This window comes from Mustela putorius, unplaced genomic scaffold, assembly GCF_011764305.1.
Source record: "Mustela putorius furo isolate JIRA1106 unplaced genomic scaffold, ASM1176430v1.1 tig00000876_pilon_pilon_pilon, whole genome shotgun sequence".
Classification (NCBI taxonomy): domain Eukaryota; kingdom Metazoa; phylum Chordata; class Mammalia; order Carnivora; family Mustelidae; genus Mustela; species Mustela putorius.
The window spans coordinates 1,609,648-1,628,076 of NW_025421506.1; the positions used below are offsets into that span (position 1 = coordinate 1,609,648).

The 18,429-nt window shown below is 46.3% G+C and overlaps 1 protein-coding gene across 5 annotated transcripts in view; it reads left to right on the forward strand.

Moving 5' to 3' along the window:
• Positions 1–7,682: 7,682 nt before the first annotated feature.
• Positions 7,683–18,429, forward strand: part of NTRK2 (neurotrophic receptor tyrosine kinase 2) — a 324,578-nt gene continuing 313,831 nt past the window's right edge. For 4 of the 5 annotated variants that reach the window (XM_045086077.1, XM_045086078.1, XM_004774104.3 and 1 more), the window contains exon 1: positions 7,895–8,256. In XM_045086077.1, coding sequence (XP_044942012.1) covers positions 8,045–8,256 — 212 coding nt within the window. In that variant the 5' untranslated portion in view covers positions 7,895–8,044. Of the gene's footprint in view, positions 8,257–18,429 lie in introns of all 5 variants that reach the window. The other variant, XM_004774102.2, reaches the window with a different exon arrangement.

Sequence of the window (18,429 nt, forward strand, 5' to 3'; positions counted from 1 at the left end):
AGAGAAAATGTCTCGATTTTCCGAAAACGAACAAAGATGGATTCCAAAATGCACCTAAATTACTGTTCATTCTGTTTCTCAGACTGCCTACCACTTCCTACTCTATTCTTATTTCTGAGAATTCTTGCCCAGTTCTTTCCCACCAGGGGAAAGGGGATGAGTGCACAATTAGCCCCGTGGATTTTGGCTAGGTTTCATGAGCCTAAGCTGGGCAAGAGGAATTCCTATCCAAGACCAGTGCACCTATTCTTGAAAGGGCAGTCAAGAAAATTCACTTGGAGAAACTGATTTAAATATTGGACAAGCAGGGTATAAGGATCAAAAGGGACCAAGGAAGAAATAGGGTTATAGGTCAGAAAGCCAGAATGTGAGTGCTAGGTTGACATTAAGCCACATGAAGGTGGATGTGGAGTTCGCATGAGAAAGGAGTGCCAGCGTGATTGCAAAAAAACCAAACCAAACTAAACCAAACCAAACCAGCTTCTCCACCCACAAAAGCCTCCAGACAAAACCCACAAAAACCCATATCCATATTGGAATGAGTGATACCAGCTTGGTCTTTATGTAATTGGGTATGTGATTCACAGGTGGCTCAGACCAAAAGTCAAGGAAGACCTCATTATGGAATTCATTTTGATGGATTCTTAGCTGGTTAAACAGCCACACTCAATGTAAAGATGAATTAATTAGTTAAGGAATGAATGTCAGTCTAGATTATGTCTCTAGTTGAGTGTCTTAGGCTGTCACATTAAATGTTTTTTTATCAGCGACTTAAAGGAATGCACACATGTTAGACCTGCAGGTGAAAAAATTTAGGAGGAATAGCTGATGGCAGATTCAAGGTTTTAAAAGCAGAAGACTCAATGAGACCCAAGGATCTAGGTCATTGAGTCAAAGATAACAACAATAGGACTTTTAGGAAGGATAATTGTTGAGTTGATAACTTTTAAAAACAAAAGAAAATACATTCTCCACGTTAAAAAGAGGGGGAAAAAGAGATGAAATTAATTTTAGTGATATATTTATTTATTTAAATTTTTATTTCTTATTATTATGCTCAATTAGCCTATATATAGTACATCATCAATTTTTGATAGTGATATATTTGACCAATGAATCCAATATATTATCACTTCCAACACAAAATAAATGTAAAATCATTAATGAGATATTTTGCATTTTTCCTTTTAAGGCTATACACTAAGTGTGTATTTTACTTGTAGCATATTTTATTTTATTTTTTAGCACATTCCATTTTAGACTGGCGATAGTTCAAGTACTTGAGAACCACACAGTTGGCTGCCATATTGGACAGCATGGGTCTGAAAGGATATTGGTCAAAAAACTAACAATGAATAGCTACTTCAGTTGTAAAAACATTTAGTTAATAAACCGTAGAGGTCTGATATGCTTGTGGCTTGTCAACTCTAAGGGTGACGTGGCCCTAAACACTGATCTTTGCGCGGGCTGTAATTGTCAATTGAGTTGGAACTGGGAACAATTGCCTATCTCCATAAATCTAGGCTGAGTGGCACGGAAAAGACATAGCTTCTTATTGAGGAATAAGTGAACTAAATCCCTTGTATGACTATTAATGTAAGACTCTTGACCTAGACTAGGAAAAAAATCTGGAGTTTACCATGAGACCTAGTAAGATCAATAATTAATATTATATTTCAGGGTCACCCAGGTATATGTGACTTCAGTTTCCTGAGGCTCTGTCAAAGTTTCTCTGTATGCTTTTCCTTTTAGCTGTTTGTAAAAGTTCCGGAAGTCTGTGTTGATTTAGTGTGTGCTCAATGTGCAACTAAGAGTTAAAAGTGGAAGGTTCGAACTCAAGGAGGACAGGGAATGGGATGGGGCTTCAGAGGGACGGGTAGCATGTGGTTCTCAGACTATGTGGGCAGACACAGGGAGAAGGGAGACCCTACCTCAGACCTGGAGGGTGTGGGATAGGAAGCAGATGGAAACTTCCTGAACAACAAAAGAGGCGATTGAGTGAGAGGGAGCAAGTGTGGGGCTCATAATAAAGAGCAGCCTCTGGTTCCACTGTGGCCTGTGTTGAGGGTTCTCAGTCCCCAGATACTCTCCCATTTGTGGATGGCACAGTACCTGAAACTCCTTTGGATTATGTCTTCTCTGCAGTGTCTTCTACTAACATACAGATATGCTTGAGTGAGCGACACTCGCAGTGGTGAACATTATTTATAGATCATAACCATGCTTTTAAATTCAGTTGTTCTCCATGAAAGAGAGGGACTCTAGAAACCGAATAACTCTAGATCCGAGAGGAATTGTGGGTAAGGAGGTTATTAGTGCCCAAGAAACATCTTACAAGTTTTCTGGTCTGTCTTCTTCCTCTTAGAAACCTCTCTGATCCCTCCAGGTTATGGGTGTGTGTGCTGTATGTGTTTCTCTGACTTCCTCTGTCCATATGCACCCCACACACTACAAATACATTCACAAACAACAGCTTTCTTGGGAGGCTCAGACTCAGTATGGCCAGGCAACTTGCATCATTCTCTTCACATACTATGGACACGTCTCTAGATTAATGTATATAGTGTAACTCATTCTAATTAAGTGTAGGATAGTATAAAGAATGGAAGTGTAATTTCTTGAGTTGATCTCCTGTTAATGCAGGTTCAGTCTATTTTTTCAAGCATTCTTTCAAATTATGGCATCCCCAATATTTTCCCAGAATGTAGAAGGTATTATATAGTAGGTCCCTCTACTATTAGAACATTATAGATTCTGATCTTGTTTTGAAAAAATCTCTGAGCTTTATAATAGCCTCCTACAATTGGAGGTTCTAATAGCACTCCAGTGGGAACAAGCTAGTGATTGGAGGATCTAGGGCAATGCCTGTTTCTATTTTTATATTTAATTATTTTATATTTTACTTATATAAATATTCATATTTATATAGCTATTTTTATAGAAATTAACTCAAAAAATTATTCATAAATTATATATAAATATAAAAATTTATAAATTTATATGTTTATATTTATATTTACATTTATGACAATATATAAATTTATAAAATGTTATTTATATAAATATTTTATATTTCTATTTTATATTTAATTATATTAAAAATATTTCCGTTTTAAAAGCTCTTTTAAAAATAGCTTTATTCAGTGGCACCTGGGTGCTCAGAGGGTGAACCGTCCTGCTCCTGATTTCAGCTCAGGTCATGATCTCAGGGCCCTGGGATCAAGCTCGGCGTCAAGCTCCATGCTGCCTGTAGAGCCTGCTTAAGATCCTTCCTCCATCCCCTCTCCTGCTCACACCTGGACACAGATAAACACACACACACACACAATCTCTCTCTCTCTCTCTCTTTCTCTCTCTCACAACATAAAATAAATAAAGTAGCTTGGTTGAATGACATGTAATAAATTGGACATATTTAGACACACAACTTGGTAATATGGAAATCACCAGCATAATCAAGATAATGAATACATTCATCATCCTCAAATCTTCCTGGGCGCCTGTGTCACTGGTCCCCATGGCTCCTCCTGCTCTCTCCGCCCCTCCCACCAGCAATTACTGATTGGCTTGCTGTCACCATAGTCTACATTTCCTATAGTTCTACCACAATGGGATTGTACAGTAGGTACTCCTTTTTATGTGGCTTCTTTGACACAGCACAATTAGCATGAGATGCTTCCACGTGGCTGCACGTATCAGTGGTTTATCCTTCTTCATTGATGAGTGGCCTCTCATGGCATGGGTACACCACGATTTGTTCACCCTTCCCCTTGGAGATACATATTTAGGGTATTTCCAGTTTGGGGATCTCTACAAATAAAGCTTCAATGAACACTCACGTAACAGTCTTCATATGGACAGAGGCTTTTATTTCTCTCACAAATACAGAGAAGCGGAACGGCTGAATCTCATGGTAGGACTAAGCCTCACTTTTTAAGAAATGGTTGTTTCCAAAGTGGTTGTCCGTCTCAAAAACATTCATCATCTCCTACAGAGTCATGGTCTGAGGATCCCTGAAATAATGTGGTTCTTAAAATTGAGATAGATTCGTAATTCTATCAGTTGAGAAATAGTTACTGATTGTTTCCAGGCATTGTGCATGATAATGGCAAGCGACCAGCATGGGTGAGGGGCCGTCCCTCCCTGGTCCAGACTAGAACATACCTGGCTACTAGAAGAGGAGGAAGAAAGTCAGACTTCCAGAAGTGCTAACGGCCAGGATAACACAGAGAAAACTGAGATTCTGAGGATGGGAAGGAGGCTCTTCAGGGGCAATAATTCAGACAGACTTGCAAGGTTATAGGTTAAGAAAGTGAGAATGAAGAGGGCCTATTTGAGGAATCTGGACTTCAGCTTATTTCATTTATTCATGACACACACACATTTAATTTATCTTATTTTTACTTTTTAAAGATTTTATTTATTTATTTGACAGTGGGAGGGAGCGAGAGAGGGAACACAAGCAGGGGAAACAGGAGACAGAGCACCAGGCTTCCCGCTGAGCAAGGAGTCCAGGACCGCGTTATCATGACTGGAACCGAAGGCAGACGCTTAACGACAGAGCCATCCAGGCGCTCCATATATATATTTATTTATTTTAATACCTGCTATGTCCTTCAGATATATCAGTGAACAAAATCAAGATCCCTGCCTTCATGCAGTTTACATTCCTCTGGGAGAAACTCAGTAAACTATAAACCTAGTAAGTAAATGGTCTATTAAACAACGGTAGGTACTATGGAAAAACAGCAGTGTGTGTGCAGGAAGTGTGATTAGAAGTGGGGCAGCCAGTTCTAATTTCAAGTGGGAGATAGTGGGGTATGTTTAGAATCTAAATATAATAGTATATCTATATATGTTATACAAATTCTAAAATTATTCCAACATAATTAGAATCTGGTCCGCAAACCACTCTGAAACCCTACGTTCTTGGGCTGCTGCACTGACACTTTGCAGCCACTAGGGCGCAAATGAGCCATTTCTGAGAAAATTAGGATGAGGGTGGGGGTGTGAGAGAGACGTCGGTAATTAGGTACACACCCTCCCCCAGGTGTTCCGCAGGGGCAGCTCCGTGAGGGGTACTGGCAAGACAGGTGGGAGAGTGTTGCTGTGTGTCCTGGACCAAGACAATTTTGCCCTTGGCTTCCCTTCCTTAGCACGTCCTCACCCAGCAGGGGTGGGGGCCGAGCTGAGAAATGAACTTCAGCCCGGCGGTTCACACGATGCTTGTCACAGCTGAGTGATGGTGGAAAGAGGCAGACCTGTGGGCCTTGTCTTCCGGCCCTGCAGCGAGATTTTGGGGGCGCTGCGCGAGGATTACCGCGGTTACACTCAGCGCCCCGGGTCTGTACAAAAGCGCCCTCCCCCCAAGCCAAAATGCCTTCCGTTCCCTTGTAATATTTAAAGTATAACCAATAGGTAAGCTTTCACCTTGACGTTCGGGTTTGCGGATCCTTCCCACCCTCAGCCTCTGCGAGAAGATCGGTGACCATTCCTATCTTTTGGGCGAGAGCCCATCCTGCCGCTCCTTCTGGAGCCGAGCGCGGCCCGCCTTTTCCCAGGGCAGGAGCTCCGCGAGGCTGGGAGAGCGGCGCGCTGGCGGGCAGGGGCGCGCACGCGGGGGGCGCCGCTGGTTGCGCATCTGGCGCCAGAGCCCGCCCCCCGCGCAGTGCCCGCCACGGCCACGGCGGAGGGTTGAGGCTCCGGAGCGTGCGGGGGCGCTCTCCCCCGCGCGGGGGCACCAGAGCCCTCGGAAGTGTCAGGCACTGCGGTGCATTTTCCCAGTTCCCTTTTAAATGACTGCGGAAAAACAGACTCTCCGAGCCGCAAATGGGGAAGACGGATTCTCAGACAAGGCTTGCGAATGCCCCGCAGCCATCGTTTAACTGCGCCCGCAGAGCAGTTACGGTTTGTTACCCGACCCTCCCGGATTGCCTCGTTTGTCCCTAGTGAGACCCCGAGGCTCTGTCCGCGCCGGGCTTGTCGGTAGCTGGATGCATGTCGTGCTCTGGGCAGCGCGGGCGCAGGGCACGCGTTCGCGCACACCCGCGCACACACGAAATCGCGCAAGGTACGGCAGGGGAGCAAGGGCTCGGGGTGCCCCGCGGGGGCGGGGGTGGGCATCGCGGGGAGTGAAGCGACAATCTGGGAACGGCTGAATCCCGCCAGACTGAAGGATGAGAGAAAATGACGCGGCGCCACACATCGGACAGGCCAGGGTTGCTGCCGCGCATTTAGGGAACCCAATACGCGTCAGGCGCGCTCCCTTCCCCTCACATGTCTCTATTTCCCCGGCGTGTGATGCCGGAACACGGCAGGAAAAAGACCCACTTAGCAAGAGTTGCATTTGGAGACTCCCCTCCCTCTGCAAAAGCACCAACAGGAAGACCCTCCAAAACCACGGATCTCCAAATAGATGGCCCGGAATGGGGGCGGCTATCCCTGGTTACCAATGCTGAACACGTTTTGGTGTTTACAATATTTATTTATTTTTAGGCTGGCTCGCCCTCCCTTTTAGGCAGGATGGGAAAGGAGAACGCAGCGGGGAGGGAGAGGGGAGGGAGGATTCCTATAATAAGAATCAGCGCATTTTTCAGAGCTGAACCGAGCCCGGTTTCCATTTCAAAAAAGGAGACAGCCTCTACTGCGATGGTAGAAGAGACCGCGGTGTGAATTAGGGACTGAGAGGCGTCGAGCCGTGGAACGGTCCATCTCGGAGGTACCTGGATCTCAATGCACACGCGCACACACACACACACACACACACACACAGGCGCGCGCGTCTACCCAGCCAGGATGTGTGCGTGTGTGCGCGTGTATGAACTCCCACATGCTGCTGCTGTCTGCTCCTGGCCAGTGGCACCGATGCCTCCCTCCTCCCCACTCGCCCCCAGATTCCCCTCCCCTCCCCGTTGCTTTTGTCTGGAGGGTGTTATGGGTTTGTGTGTGTATGAGCGTGTGTGTTTTTGGATTTCAGACTAATTTTCTGGAGTTTCTGCCCCTGCTCTGCGTCAGCCCTCACGTCACTTCGCCAGCAGTAGCAGAGGCGGCGGCGGCGGCGGCGGCGGCGGCTCCCGGAATTGGGTTGGAGCAGGAGCCTCGCTCGCTCCTTCGCTCGCGCTCTCCGCGCTCAGTGCCCGGCGGCAGGAAGAGCCTGCACCCAGGCGCCGCCGGCGGGCGGTAGGCGCCGGAGCCCGGGTGAGCAGCACGGACAGTGCCTTCCGGCGTCTGGCCCTCGCCGTCCCCGGCCCTCCCCCCCATTTCCCCGGGCGGCCGAGGCGGCTCCCCAGGTGGTACGCGCCGCGCCACCTGCCCGCGCCCCTTGCGCCCAGCGGCCGTGGCGGATTCTGCAGCATCATTGGGGGCCCCCGTCGCGGAGCCATCGCCGCCGCCGGCAGTGTCCGCGTACCCCCTTAAAGGGTCCTTCGCCCGGCCTGTGCCATGGAATCCTGTCTCGGGGACCCTTGCCCTGTTTCCCCCTCCCTCGACCTCAGGCTTGTTGGGGGGGGGGGGGGGTTCGGTGGTCCGGGCAGCATCAGTGCCATCGAGGGGGAAGTTTATTTCTGGGCTGGAGCTGGGCACGCATTCATCCACAGTCCCCTGGCTGGGGTCGGGGTGGGGGTGCGGCGAGCGTGCTGTAAGGGGTCCTGCGCTCAGTCTCACGCGTATCTGTTTGTCCTCAGCCCCGAGGTGCGTCCCGGATCCCAGTGCGCGTCTAGCAAGGAGCCTGCGTCCCGGGGAGTGCCGGCAGCGCCGCCGGCCGGTGCTCGGCGCGCCGGGCCATGCAGCGGCGGCCGCGGCCGAGCTCGAAGCGGCGGTAGCGCCCCCTGTGAGGCAGCCGGAGATGCCCCGGCCACAGTGAACGGTGCCGACCGCCAGGACACGCTCAGCGACGGACACGCTCGGCTCTGCGCTTCCGCGACAGTCACCGGGGCGAGGGAGCGGCGAGCGCGGCACAGGCCGCCCGGCAGGGACAGGGGAGGCCGGCCGGTGCAGCGCGGGGACACGTACTCAGTCCGACTCGGGCTGGCACTGGCGGCTAGGGATGTCGTCCTGGACGAGGTGGCATGGACCCGCCATGGCGCGGCTCTGGGGCTTCTGCTGGCTGGTTGTGGGCTTCTGGAGGGCCGCTCTTGCCTGTCCCACGTCCTGCAAATGCAGCACCTCCCGAATCTGGTGCAGCGACCCTTCTCCGGGCATCGTGGCATTTCCGAGGTTGGAGCCTAACAGTGCAGACCCCGAGAACATCACGGAAATGTGAGTTCCTGGAGGTGCTCTTCCTCCTTCCTTTTCTCCTCGCCCCTTGGGCTGGGGCTGGCCCGGCATGTCTGTCCGGGACATGAATGCTGTCTCAAGTCTGGGGAGAAGTCAGACATACAGGGGAGATGCAGGGCTGGGCCATCTGTCAGTTACCTGTTTATCTGGCTTGGGGCTGCTAACGCGGGGAGCAGGGGACAGTTGAAAATAAGTTTTAAGTATACCGTGTGTGTCAATAACATAAATATATACGTTCTTTTCGGGGAGGGATTCCATATACACTTTATTTCAAAGCCCTGCTGGGTGTGCTTTAGGCTTTCCTTATGCAATAACTTAGTTTTGGACATTTTTCTTTCCTAAGGTGCTGAGTGTATGCTGGGTTCTAAGTTCCAGTAATATTTACTAGGAAGGAGGTTAAAATAATGAACTTTGGAAATCTATGGAAGGAGGTTAGAGTCGCCCCCTGAACATCATTCGCTGAGGATTGGAGTTCACTGGTTTCCCTTTCCATTTTATAGATCAGATTTTTGTCAGGAGATGGCATCCAGAGCTAGCCTGGAAAATGGTCTGTAAGAGGAGAAGTTCTGAGTGTTGAAATGCTCTCTCTTGAAAGGGAAAATGTGCTCGTCGGAAGCCTAAAAGCCTGGTCTGATTTAATTTGGACTTGACTTCCCAGAGATATAATTTTGAGACCATTTGGATCATAAATCTCAATTGGCCATTGAATACTATCCCAGGACTAGGTCGGATGATAAAGTAGTGTGTAGAATTCTGCCTTCAGCATGGGACGGACCCCTGTGTCCCTGGAAATGTCTGAGCTCTGATGCAGGAGCCGAATCGTGTATTTCTGTCCTCTTGCTCTGAGGGCTTGTGACAAATACATTACCAAGTGGGAATTCACCAGTGCCTTCCTCAGCATTCCCTGTCACCCCTCCTAGAGGTGTCTTTTCTCCCCTTAGGGACTTGGTCGTTGCCTACATTTCACTGGCATGAGATTTTATTCATCCGTGCAGAGGATCGCAAGGCAAAGTTCCTCCCGGTTTTCCTTACAGTGTTCTGTGCTCAAATAGGCAGCCTTGAAAGTAGGGCTTGGGCTGTGGCCTTCCGGTTGGCGAGTGCGCATGCTTTTTTTCCTCCCCAGAAAACGCACACCCTGTTTCTGCCAACGTAGTTGACTGAGATAACCTGTTTTTAATGTAAGTAAGAGACCTTCCTAGCCTCTGTTGTTTGTTCTGCTGGGGATGCTCATGTTCTAAGGCTCGGGCAGAAGGAAATGGCAGCAGCACAGAGGGGAATGTGCAGGCCTAGCAGACCTGAGATGTGCTGGGAGGAACCAACTGTCAGGCTGGATCCAGGAGGCTGGGATCTGGGTGGCTTTTTTTTTTTTTTTTCTTCTTCTTCTTTTTTGGCAAGGATCAGAGCAGGCAGAACTGGAGAGGAAGGGTGGGTAGGGCCCCAACTGTGCTGGCCCTGGTTGGCCTGGTCAAAGTGTCTGTGGCCTTTTATCAGGATCTGTGTCTTTTTCATGAGATGGGGAGTCCGTAGTCAGATGGAGGAAGCCATATGGAATTTAGAGCCCTTTGGACTATTTTGAGACCAGGGAGAGTGCCTTTATACAGTGAGATGTCTTGTTTTGTTGGTGGTGGTTTTGAAATTCTGTATTCGATGATGCATCTATAATGAAGGAAGAAAGGAGATCGAGCCAATCATTTTCACTCTAACATTTTTTTTTCACTGTAATATTTTTAAGGCTCTAATCGGGGAAAAGGAAAATAAAACTCCCTTTAAGTATAAAAAACACTGTTTTTAACCTTAGTGGTCTTAGCTGCCTGGTGTTAATGAAATCAATAGATTTGAGCTGAGCTTTCTTCTATCAGCTCTCACAACTGCTATTTTTTTCTGTAATACCTGATGGCAGGTTCCCACCTCCAGGCTTAAAAGAAAAAAAAGGATGCTTTTTTATTTTTACCAAAGTGTTTGTTGTCAGTGGCACTCCTCATTTCTTCTGTTATTTATTTATTTATTTTTCTTTTGGTTGGAAAACCCGCTGAGATCGAGATCATGGGGGAGGTGTGTAGGGTTAGTGTTTGGGCTGGGGAATTACATTCCTTAGTGACACTGACAAGGGCTGCTACATATAAGTTCTGGGGAAAAGTCTGTGCTCAGCTCTGCCCCTCCGTTTGGTCTGAGCCCAGCGGGTTTGTGCACTAGGGGCTTGTGAAATGTATCGAAATCCTTGTTTGGAAAGCACTTCGTATGATTATTTTGAATTCTGCTGTTTTGATATCAAAATGACATCAGTGGATGAGCTTGTTTCCGTCATCTATATATGACACCATCTGGCTCTTTTTCTTACATATTAATATTTGTTTGAACAGCTTTTGCATTCTTGGCCAGTGGATACCAGCTACAGTTGGAACCAAATTACAGTTTTTTATTTCTTTTTTTACTTTGTTATGAGACCCAATGGTATTCCTAAAATAACCTGGTTGAAAGTTCCAGTTTAATGGTGCTTAGCCGAAACTTCCTGTTTCTCTTTTTTTCAATAGGAAAAATGGAAGTAAATAAACTATAGTTAGAACTTGCTGAAGCATCAGCTTACTATACCATTTAAAAATGGTCTATCAGTTGATATCCATACACTTGGGGAAAAGTACACCACGGCGCTCTTTGCGTTCAGACAGAGCCCATGGTAGAACATTCTAAAACTGTGCGTAGATTTATTAAGAGGGAGAGTTTTATTTTTTTGCTTCTACGTGCATATTGTAAGCCAAGCTGACATTTCATTTTTAGAGTCATTGTTTGAGCCTGTTTTATCAGAATTCTGTCCTAGTAATCTGTCACATACTCTTTACCCACCAACATGATCTGTTTCCCTACATCTCTCTTGTCTCTGTCCACAGAGACCTGCCCAACATCATACTGCTGCTTACACCCGCTTCTGTTACTCTGAGATGGTTATATCAAAGCCATGCTAGATTAAATCTAAAACCAGTACCATTGTCCCATGTAAGTGGGATTCAAGAATCAAGCCTGTTGTTGGAGTTATGTAACTGGCTATTGGATCTCTGTTGTATCAGGTGCCAAAATGTACTGCAAAGGACAAGTTCTGTCTCAGTCAAGTGCTAAAAGACATGGCTAAGATACAGCGTACATTTTTTTTTTTTTTAAATTGAGGTCAAAAACACCTAATATAAAGTTTACCATCTTAACCATCTTTCAGTGTATTATTAAGTAGCAGGAAGTGTTAAGTTTATTTATCTGGTGGTGAAAGGGGGCATTTGTTTTTACATTGCTCCTATTTTATGGAGTTCAGTGATGGCCTTTTTCCTCTGAATTTTTTGGAGGGTAGTTTCTGATTTGGGGATCATATATTTGGAGACAAGTATAATATTTTTCCTCTTAGTACAACATAAATAGCTTTTACTGCCAGAGCCTCTATGTGCAATAAATTGTTGGCTTGGTTAAGCGACTGTAATGTGATGTCATTAATACATTGATTTTGGCCCCCTCACCTTAGTAAGCTTTTCCACTGCAATTAATTGTACTAGAAACAATTATCTTGGCATTCGGAAGGATTCGGTGAGAGGCACCCATTTTTATTACTCTGATTTTTATCTCTCAGCCCCTCCACTGGGGGTTCTAGAACTGTGGATTGTGCTTTCCATGCATTTAAGATGCACAGAGTAAGTTTTGAGTGTGGTTGCATAAGCCACACTGGACTTGTTAATAAATAAGGCAGTCTAATTTGCATCACTAACACAACTTGCAAGTTGGAGTTGAAAAAACACAATCTTCCGATTGGAGGTATTTACAGAATTCAGCTCAGTACAACCATTTGAAGCCTCCTTGGTTTTAGCCCTTCGATCTCTGCATTAAGGAGGTTTTCATTACACTGGGTAAAACAATTAAAAAGGCCCTCGACCCTTCTGACCCTACTTTCTCCCCCTCCCGCTTCCCATCACCTCTCATTGACTATACAGGAAAATGTGTTTGATTTTTTTTTTTTTTTTCCTCCGAAAAGTGATATTTCCTTATGGGAATTCAGAGCACTAGAATTAGGGGAAGGGCCTGGGTTATGTGTTATTACAAGCAAGTAATGGGAAGTTGAGATAATGTGGTCACAGTTCCCCAGAGCTGAGTCTAGTTCTGTTTAAAATCTTTCACTGTTTCTATCCCATAAACCTCTATTTGTGTCTGTTTCAGTATTCCCTTGTAAAGACGTTTTTCTAAGCTGAGAAGTTGGCTGGACAGCTAAGAATTGAGGTCTCTTTCTCCCCAGGAACATTCTGTATGATCTCTTTGACTATATCTGGGTCGTCAGAGTATAAAACCTAGAGTTCTTGTTGAGCTGGGGAAGGAGGATTCCTTTCTTTTCTCTTTTCCTTTTTTTTTTTTTGTTTTTTGTTTTTTCTTTTCCTGTTTCTGTTTTTGTTTTTGTTTGGCCTTTGGTACTAAGCAAGTGCCCTCAGTGTTAACTCATTGCTCATCTTGGCTTTTAGGGAAAAGAAAACACTATTAAACCGGTACTGAACACCACGCACTGACATTAGCCCTCAGACTAGCTTACTATGTCTCTAGAGAGCTTCTTGTAGCTTCCAAAGCCATAGGGTAGAATGTGGCCTTGAACCTGCTGGCCCTTGGTGCAATGCCAAGTTCTGGTGCCTCTTGGTGTTTATGGATAAACTGGATGATTTGGGGGAGAGATTATTTTGACAGGCACTTTTTTTTTTTTTTTTTTTTCATTTGGTGTGTGTGAGAGAGAAAAGGAGAAGGGAACACCCCCCCCCCCCCCCCCGTGAACCTTGGGTTAATAGCTGATTGACCATTTTCATAATCTACTTGGTCTAGTTAGTTTAACTTGCTAATCCCACCCCCCAGGTGGCAGAGGTCTGAGCCCTGCAGTGGCCTGATCATTTTCACTCCACTTTTGATTGCTGATCGATCTCCATTAAAGAAGGCAAAGAGCTCCCATAATCAGGGTGCCTTCTTACCACTTTGGTCTCTGGGCTGTCCAAGGGACCGGGAAGTCAGTAAATATTGATCTGGGCGATGAAGAAGTGAGTGCTTGTGAGTGTTATAAAGCTGGGAAGGAAAGTAACACTTAGGTGCTGAGTTTACCTGTTGAAAAAAGAAAACCAGAATGAAAATCCAAATGTCACAGAGAGCTGGAAACAGGAGTCATCTGATGTTGAAGCAGCCCCTTACTCTCTAGGCCTGAGCTTGTCAGATGTAAACCAAAGGTGTTGGATTCCCGTGCTCAGCCACGTTTCTCCTGGCTCTGAGGTTGCACCAACTTTCAGTTATGGAGATCACGTGGTTTGTACGTTAGGAAGCAGAGGGTGTTGTGAGAGTCTGAGGGCCTTTGGTGACAATGTCAGAAGTGCCTGTGTTCAGTGTCTGCCCTGAATCTCCCCAAACTGGTGGCATGTTCGTGCTGGGCTGCGGAGTCCAAAGACACACACACACACACACACACACAGAGTCACCTAGAATTGGTACCACAGAAAGAGAAGGTCTCAGAAATGCTCGGTTCTAGCCCCCTCTGCAGGAACCAGGCCCGGAAAGTCTAAGCTGTGGTACGTTAAAGACAGCACAGGTCTAGAAGCTCTTTCTCCTGACATTGAAAGGAAGGGGGCATGGCCCTTGCTTCAGGGTTCCTCCTTTTTTTTCTGCACCAGCGGACTAACCCCAACCGCGGCCCACCATTTTGGTGATGTAAAGACATGCTTAGTACTAGACCAAATCTGGGCCATGCTGTCTTTACTGGAGACAAAGCGTTTCAAAAGTGCCTGAGCTACGGACCCCAAAACAACGGTCTTACTTTCATGTTGAAAGAAATACATTTTTTTGTTTTGATGGCAGCGTTTGTTTTTGTTGTTTTTAAATTTCAAGGCTTTTCTTCTCTATGCCATTCATACACAAAAGTCAGGCTGCAGAGAAAACCTTCCAGAGCTGGGAGCAATGTGGGACACTAACCCTGTGCCTGCTGGACCACGTTGGCGGTTGGGTGTGGGGGGAGGGCAGAGCGGACCCGGCAGAACGCCAGCTGCTGCCCCTGGAGCCTTTGCCACCGTCAAGGGTGGCTGTGTCAGTGGAGGCCCCCCCAGACCTTGTGCCCGTCTTCCCTCCTGTGCAAGACCAGTGGCCAGAGTGTACTCATTCTTTTCTGCCTTCTCTTTTTGCCACTGACTTCTCTCTTTGCTCAGGACTGATGGCTGGGCTCAATGACTAGCCACTGAGCAAGCTTAAAGACTGTTGACTCACATGTAGAATTATTACCCGCCAGTATCCCGCTTCGGGCTCTGTTTGCTCAGCCCCACTTGCTCAAATTTGGCACAAGAGTAGAAGCAGTTTTAGGAGAAGTGTAGAGAGCTTCCAATAAATGTTCACAAGTTAAGTGGCGTGGCGGTGGGAAGGAGGTGGACTGGGGCTTCTCCCCATGGTACCCATCACCCTCTCCACCTGCTCCATGCGTTAGATTATCAAGAGATCAACGATTTGTGTGCCCTTGGGAATATGGCATCCTCTCCTAGAGAATAAAAATGGTAACAATTACACACCATCTAGAATCTCTTTTCTACTGCAAATGAGGACCTATTGCTGCTATTCCATACCCCATGTTTTCCTATAAAGTTCATATCCCAACAGCCCTTGGGGCACACAGACACACACACACCAGGACCCTCTGTGTGTATGTGATGTGTGTGGAGATGGAAACATACGTATAAAACTCCACTAGGTGTAGTCCTCTCAGATTTAATTATCTGAAAGTGTAAAATTTTCCTAATAATTTAGGATTTACTTCCTGAAACCATCTAGACGTTTTTCTTTTTCTCTTGAGCTGTAACTGGCACACAATATTAGTTTCAGGTGTACAACATAATGATTTGATATTTCTGTATATCGTCAAATAATCGCCACCGTGAGTCTAGTCTTGAGATGAGAACATGGAAGATCTATTCTGTTCTCTCCATAACTTTCAAATATACAACACGGTATTAATCGTAGTCACCATGCTGTACATGATCTCCCCCAGACTTTTAATTTTGTTTTAATCATTCTGGACTTCTTTTGATGAGAACTTGAGTGAAGAAGGGAGTGTTAGTCCTTTGATGCCATTACCCAACCTGGCTACTTATGACCCATCGTGTCTGTCCTCTGTGATCACTTCTCAGCATCAACAAAAGAATGCAGTGTTTGGGGACATTTCTACAAGGGTGTAATTTAAATAAAAAGATGGTCGAACTTTGGTTTCACCCTCGAAACATAGCACACTCTCAAAAAGGAGGCTCTTCTAAACTCCAGGTCTTGCCACCAGTTGCCCTGTTTTGTGTGCCCTCCCCCTTTCCCCCCATCCTTTCTTGCAAGGTGGCAGGGGGGCCTGGCCCCGAATTCTCTGACAGTCCCTTGCTTCCCATCTCAAGCCTCGGTGCGCCCACCCGTGCAGTGCGTGAACAGGGCTGGGCAGGGCTGGGCGAGTGAAAACACAGCATGATGGCCTCTGCATTCTCTGGCAGGTGCAGGCAGAGAAACCCCAGCGGAGCCCAAACCAGGACACCTTTGTAGTTGGCTCCCAGGTTCAAGGTGGGGCTCTGCAGCGCCAGCCCAGTCTGAGGGTGGTGGCTGGTGGCAGATTTTGCTCCTGGACTGCTCCTGGGCTTCTTCCCTTGGTCACTCTTCTTTCTTCTTCCTCTGGTTCTGGTGGTATTTCTTATCCTCCTCCCCACTGCCCCCAATAAACACACACACACACACACACACACACACTCTTACACACACTCAGGCAGGCACCTGACTGTAAAGCCCCTTTAACGGATCATGAGGAAATGTTGGGTTGCAAGTCCTGTGGGTTGACCGTGACCTTTCCCACTGAACCTGGTTTCATAAATTCAACACAGCTGGAGAAGCAGCAGTGTCCAGGAACCTGGCATGACTCGAAGGGGCACGGGGCGGTGAGGTGGGGTGTGGGTTTCACGTCCACACTTTCACAGCATCTGACCCGGCATCCTGGGGGAGCTGAAATGCTCAGAACACACATCCAGGGGCCGGTGTTCTGAGCAGATGTGAACATGTGGATTCGCCAATGTAATTACTGAAAAGTACATGAAGTACAGGTGGACAGTCCTGTTGAGTAAACTGTCCCCGACGGGGACCAAAAAAATCCTCTTTTTTTTTTTTTTTTTGCTTACAATGCAGCAAAACCTTCCTACTTGGTGGGCTTGTTCCTAGTCTTGGTCCTTCTCTACGCATCTCTGCCGTACTGTGTGGGTGTGGTCTTCCTAAAATGCTGATCTAATTATGTCCCTGCTTCTAATGGCCCTGGGTGCCTCCTGTTTGTCCTTGTTTTGTTTTATTTTGTAGTTCGAAAGCAAACAACATTCGGATTGTCGCTACATTGCTCCATAATAAGGCAGATAACAATCCCAAGGACCCAAACGCACAGATCAGCATTACAGTTGTTTCCTACACCAGTCGATCTATAAAGGAGAACTAACTAATTATAACTGGAAGCTTGCTGGGTGATCTTGGAATTAGAGCAAGGGCACTTAATTCTGCATTTAAAATGTTAAATGGCATTAAGCTAAGCTTGCCGGAGGCATCCATCTCCATAATGGGAGTGCCTTCACAAAGGGAATGCAGAACTTGAAGTACTTTGGCGAGGACCTGTGTCCCCTGGATGGACACTCCTTTCTCTCTCCTTCATTTACTGCCCAGCACCAATTCTGAGTGACACGTTCTTTCTTTGGAAAGGTTAAGTGCTTTCAGCCAAGCCTTGCTCAAGCCTGGGAAACTTTCAGATTCATAAAGTGGTTTTGCACAACTTTTCTCTGAAATGCATTCATTTTACCATATGAAATTTTATTTGTGATTAGCTTTTTTAAAAAGTTATATTTGAACGTGATAAATGCAAACAGTGCAAAGGAACGTATCATGAAAAGTTAACCCCTCTCACCTCTCAGCTTCCTAGAAAGAGTCTTCTCACATACATGAGTGTATACATATGTCCTTTTTGTTTGTATATAAATGAAAGCGTACTATACTCACTGTCCTGCAGGCTGGTGTTTTGTTTGCTTTTTTTTTTTTAAAGATTTTATTTATTTGTTTGATAGACAGAGATCACAAGTAGGCAGAGAGGCAGGCAAAGAGAGAGAGGGGGAAGCATGCTTCCTGCTGAGCAGGGAGCCCGATGCGGGGCTCGATCCCAGGACCCCGAGATCATGACCTGAGCCGAAGGTAGAGGCTTTAACCCACTGAGCCACCCAGGAGCCCCTGTTTTGTTTGCTTTTTACCTAAGTCTGTATCGTAAAAATGTTTCTCTGTCAGCACATGTACATCAGCCTGAACTGTTCGAAGCCACTCAGTAGTAGTCCATTGAAGAATAGGCTTTTCTTCATTAACCAACCTCCATTTGAACAGCCTTGCAGGCAAGTTCTTACACACGTGCGTGATTTTATCTATAGGAAGAGTTCCTAGATTTTGAATTGCAGGGACATTTGTAAGATGTTTGTGATTTTTTACAGATGCCGGCGATGTGTCTGGCAAAGCGATCACATCATTTCATTCTCCCACTCAACCAGGAAGCCCCTGTTCTTCTATCGCTAAGCTGTATTATTCGTTACCAAACCTTCTGACCTTTGTCGGTCCTATTCCTGGGCACTCGTATTCACCACTGCTTTATTTGACAATTCAGTAATTATGATCCGGGTTGAAATCTAGTTATTTGTATTCTTTTTCAGGGAACTATGTTTGTCTTATCCCTTAGCTATTTTCTTTATCTATTGGGTGGGTGGCCTTTGGAAAAGTGAATTCATGGGCACCTTGGTGGCTCGGTAGGTGGAGCCTGTGTCCGCTACTCCTGGTTTGTGCTCAGGTCATGATCTCAGGGTCATGAGATCAAATCCTGCATTGGGCTCCACACTCAGTAGGGAGCCTGCTTAAGATTTTCTTTCTCTCCCCCTTTGCCTCTGACCCTCGACTTGCACACTCTGTCTCTCTCTCTCAAATAAATAAATACATCTATAAAGAAATGGAGTCACAAACTCTATTTAACAAAAAAGAAAATTTATACCTTTCCTAATGTTTTGCTTGTCTTCTGATGTTGGTTATGGCGTTTCTTCTCTTTGGTATGTTTTTTGGTAGTGTATTTTATATATTTTAGTAGTAAATATA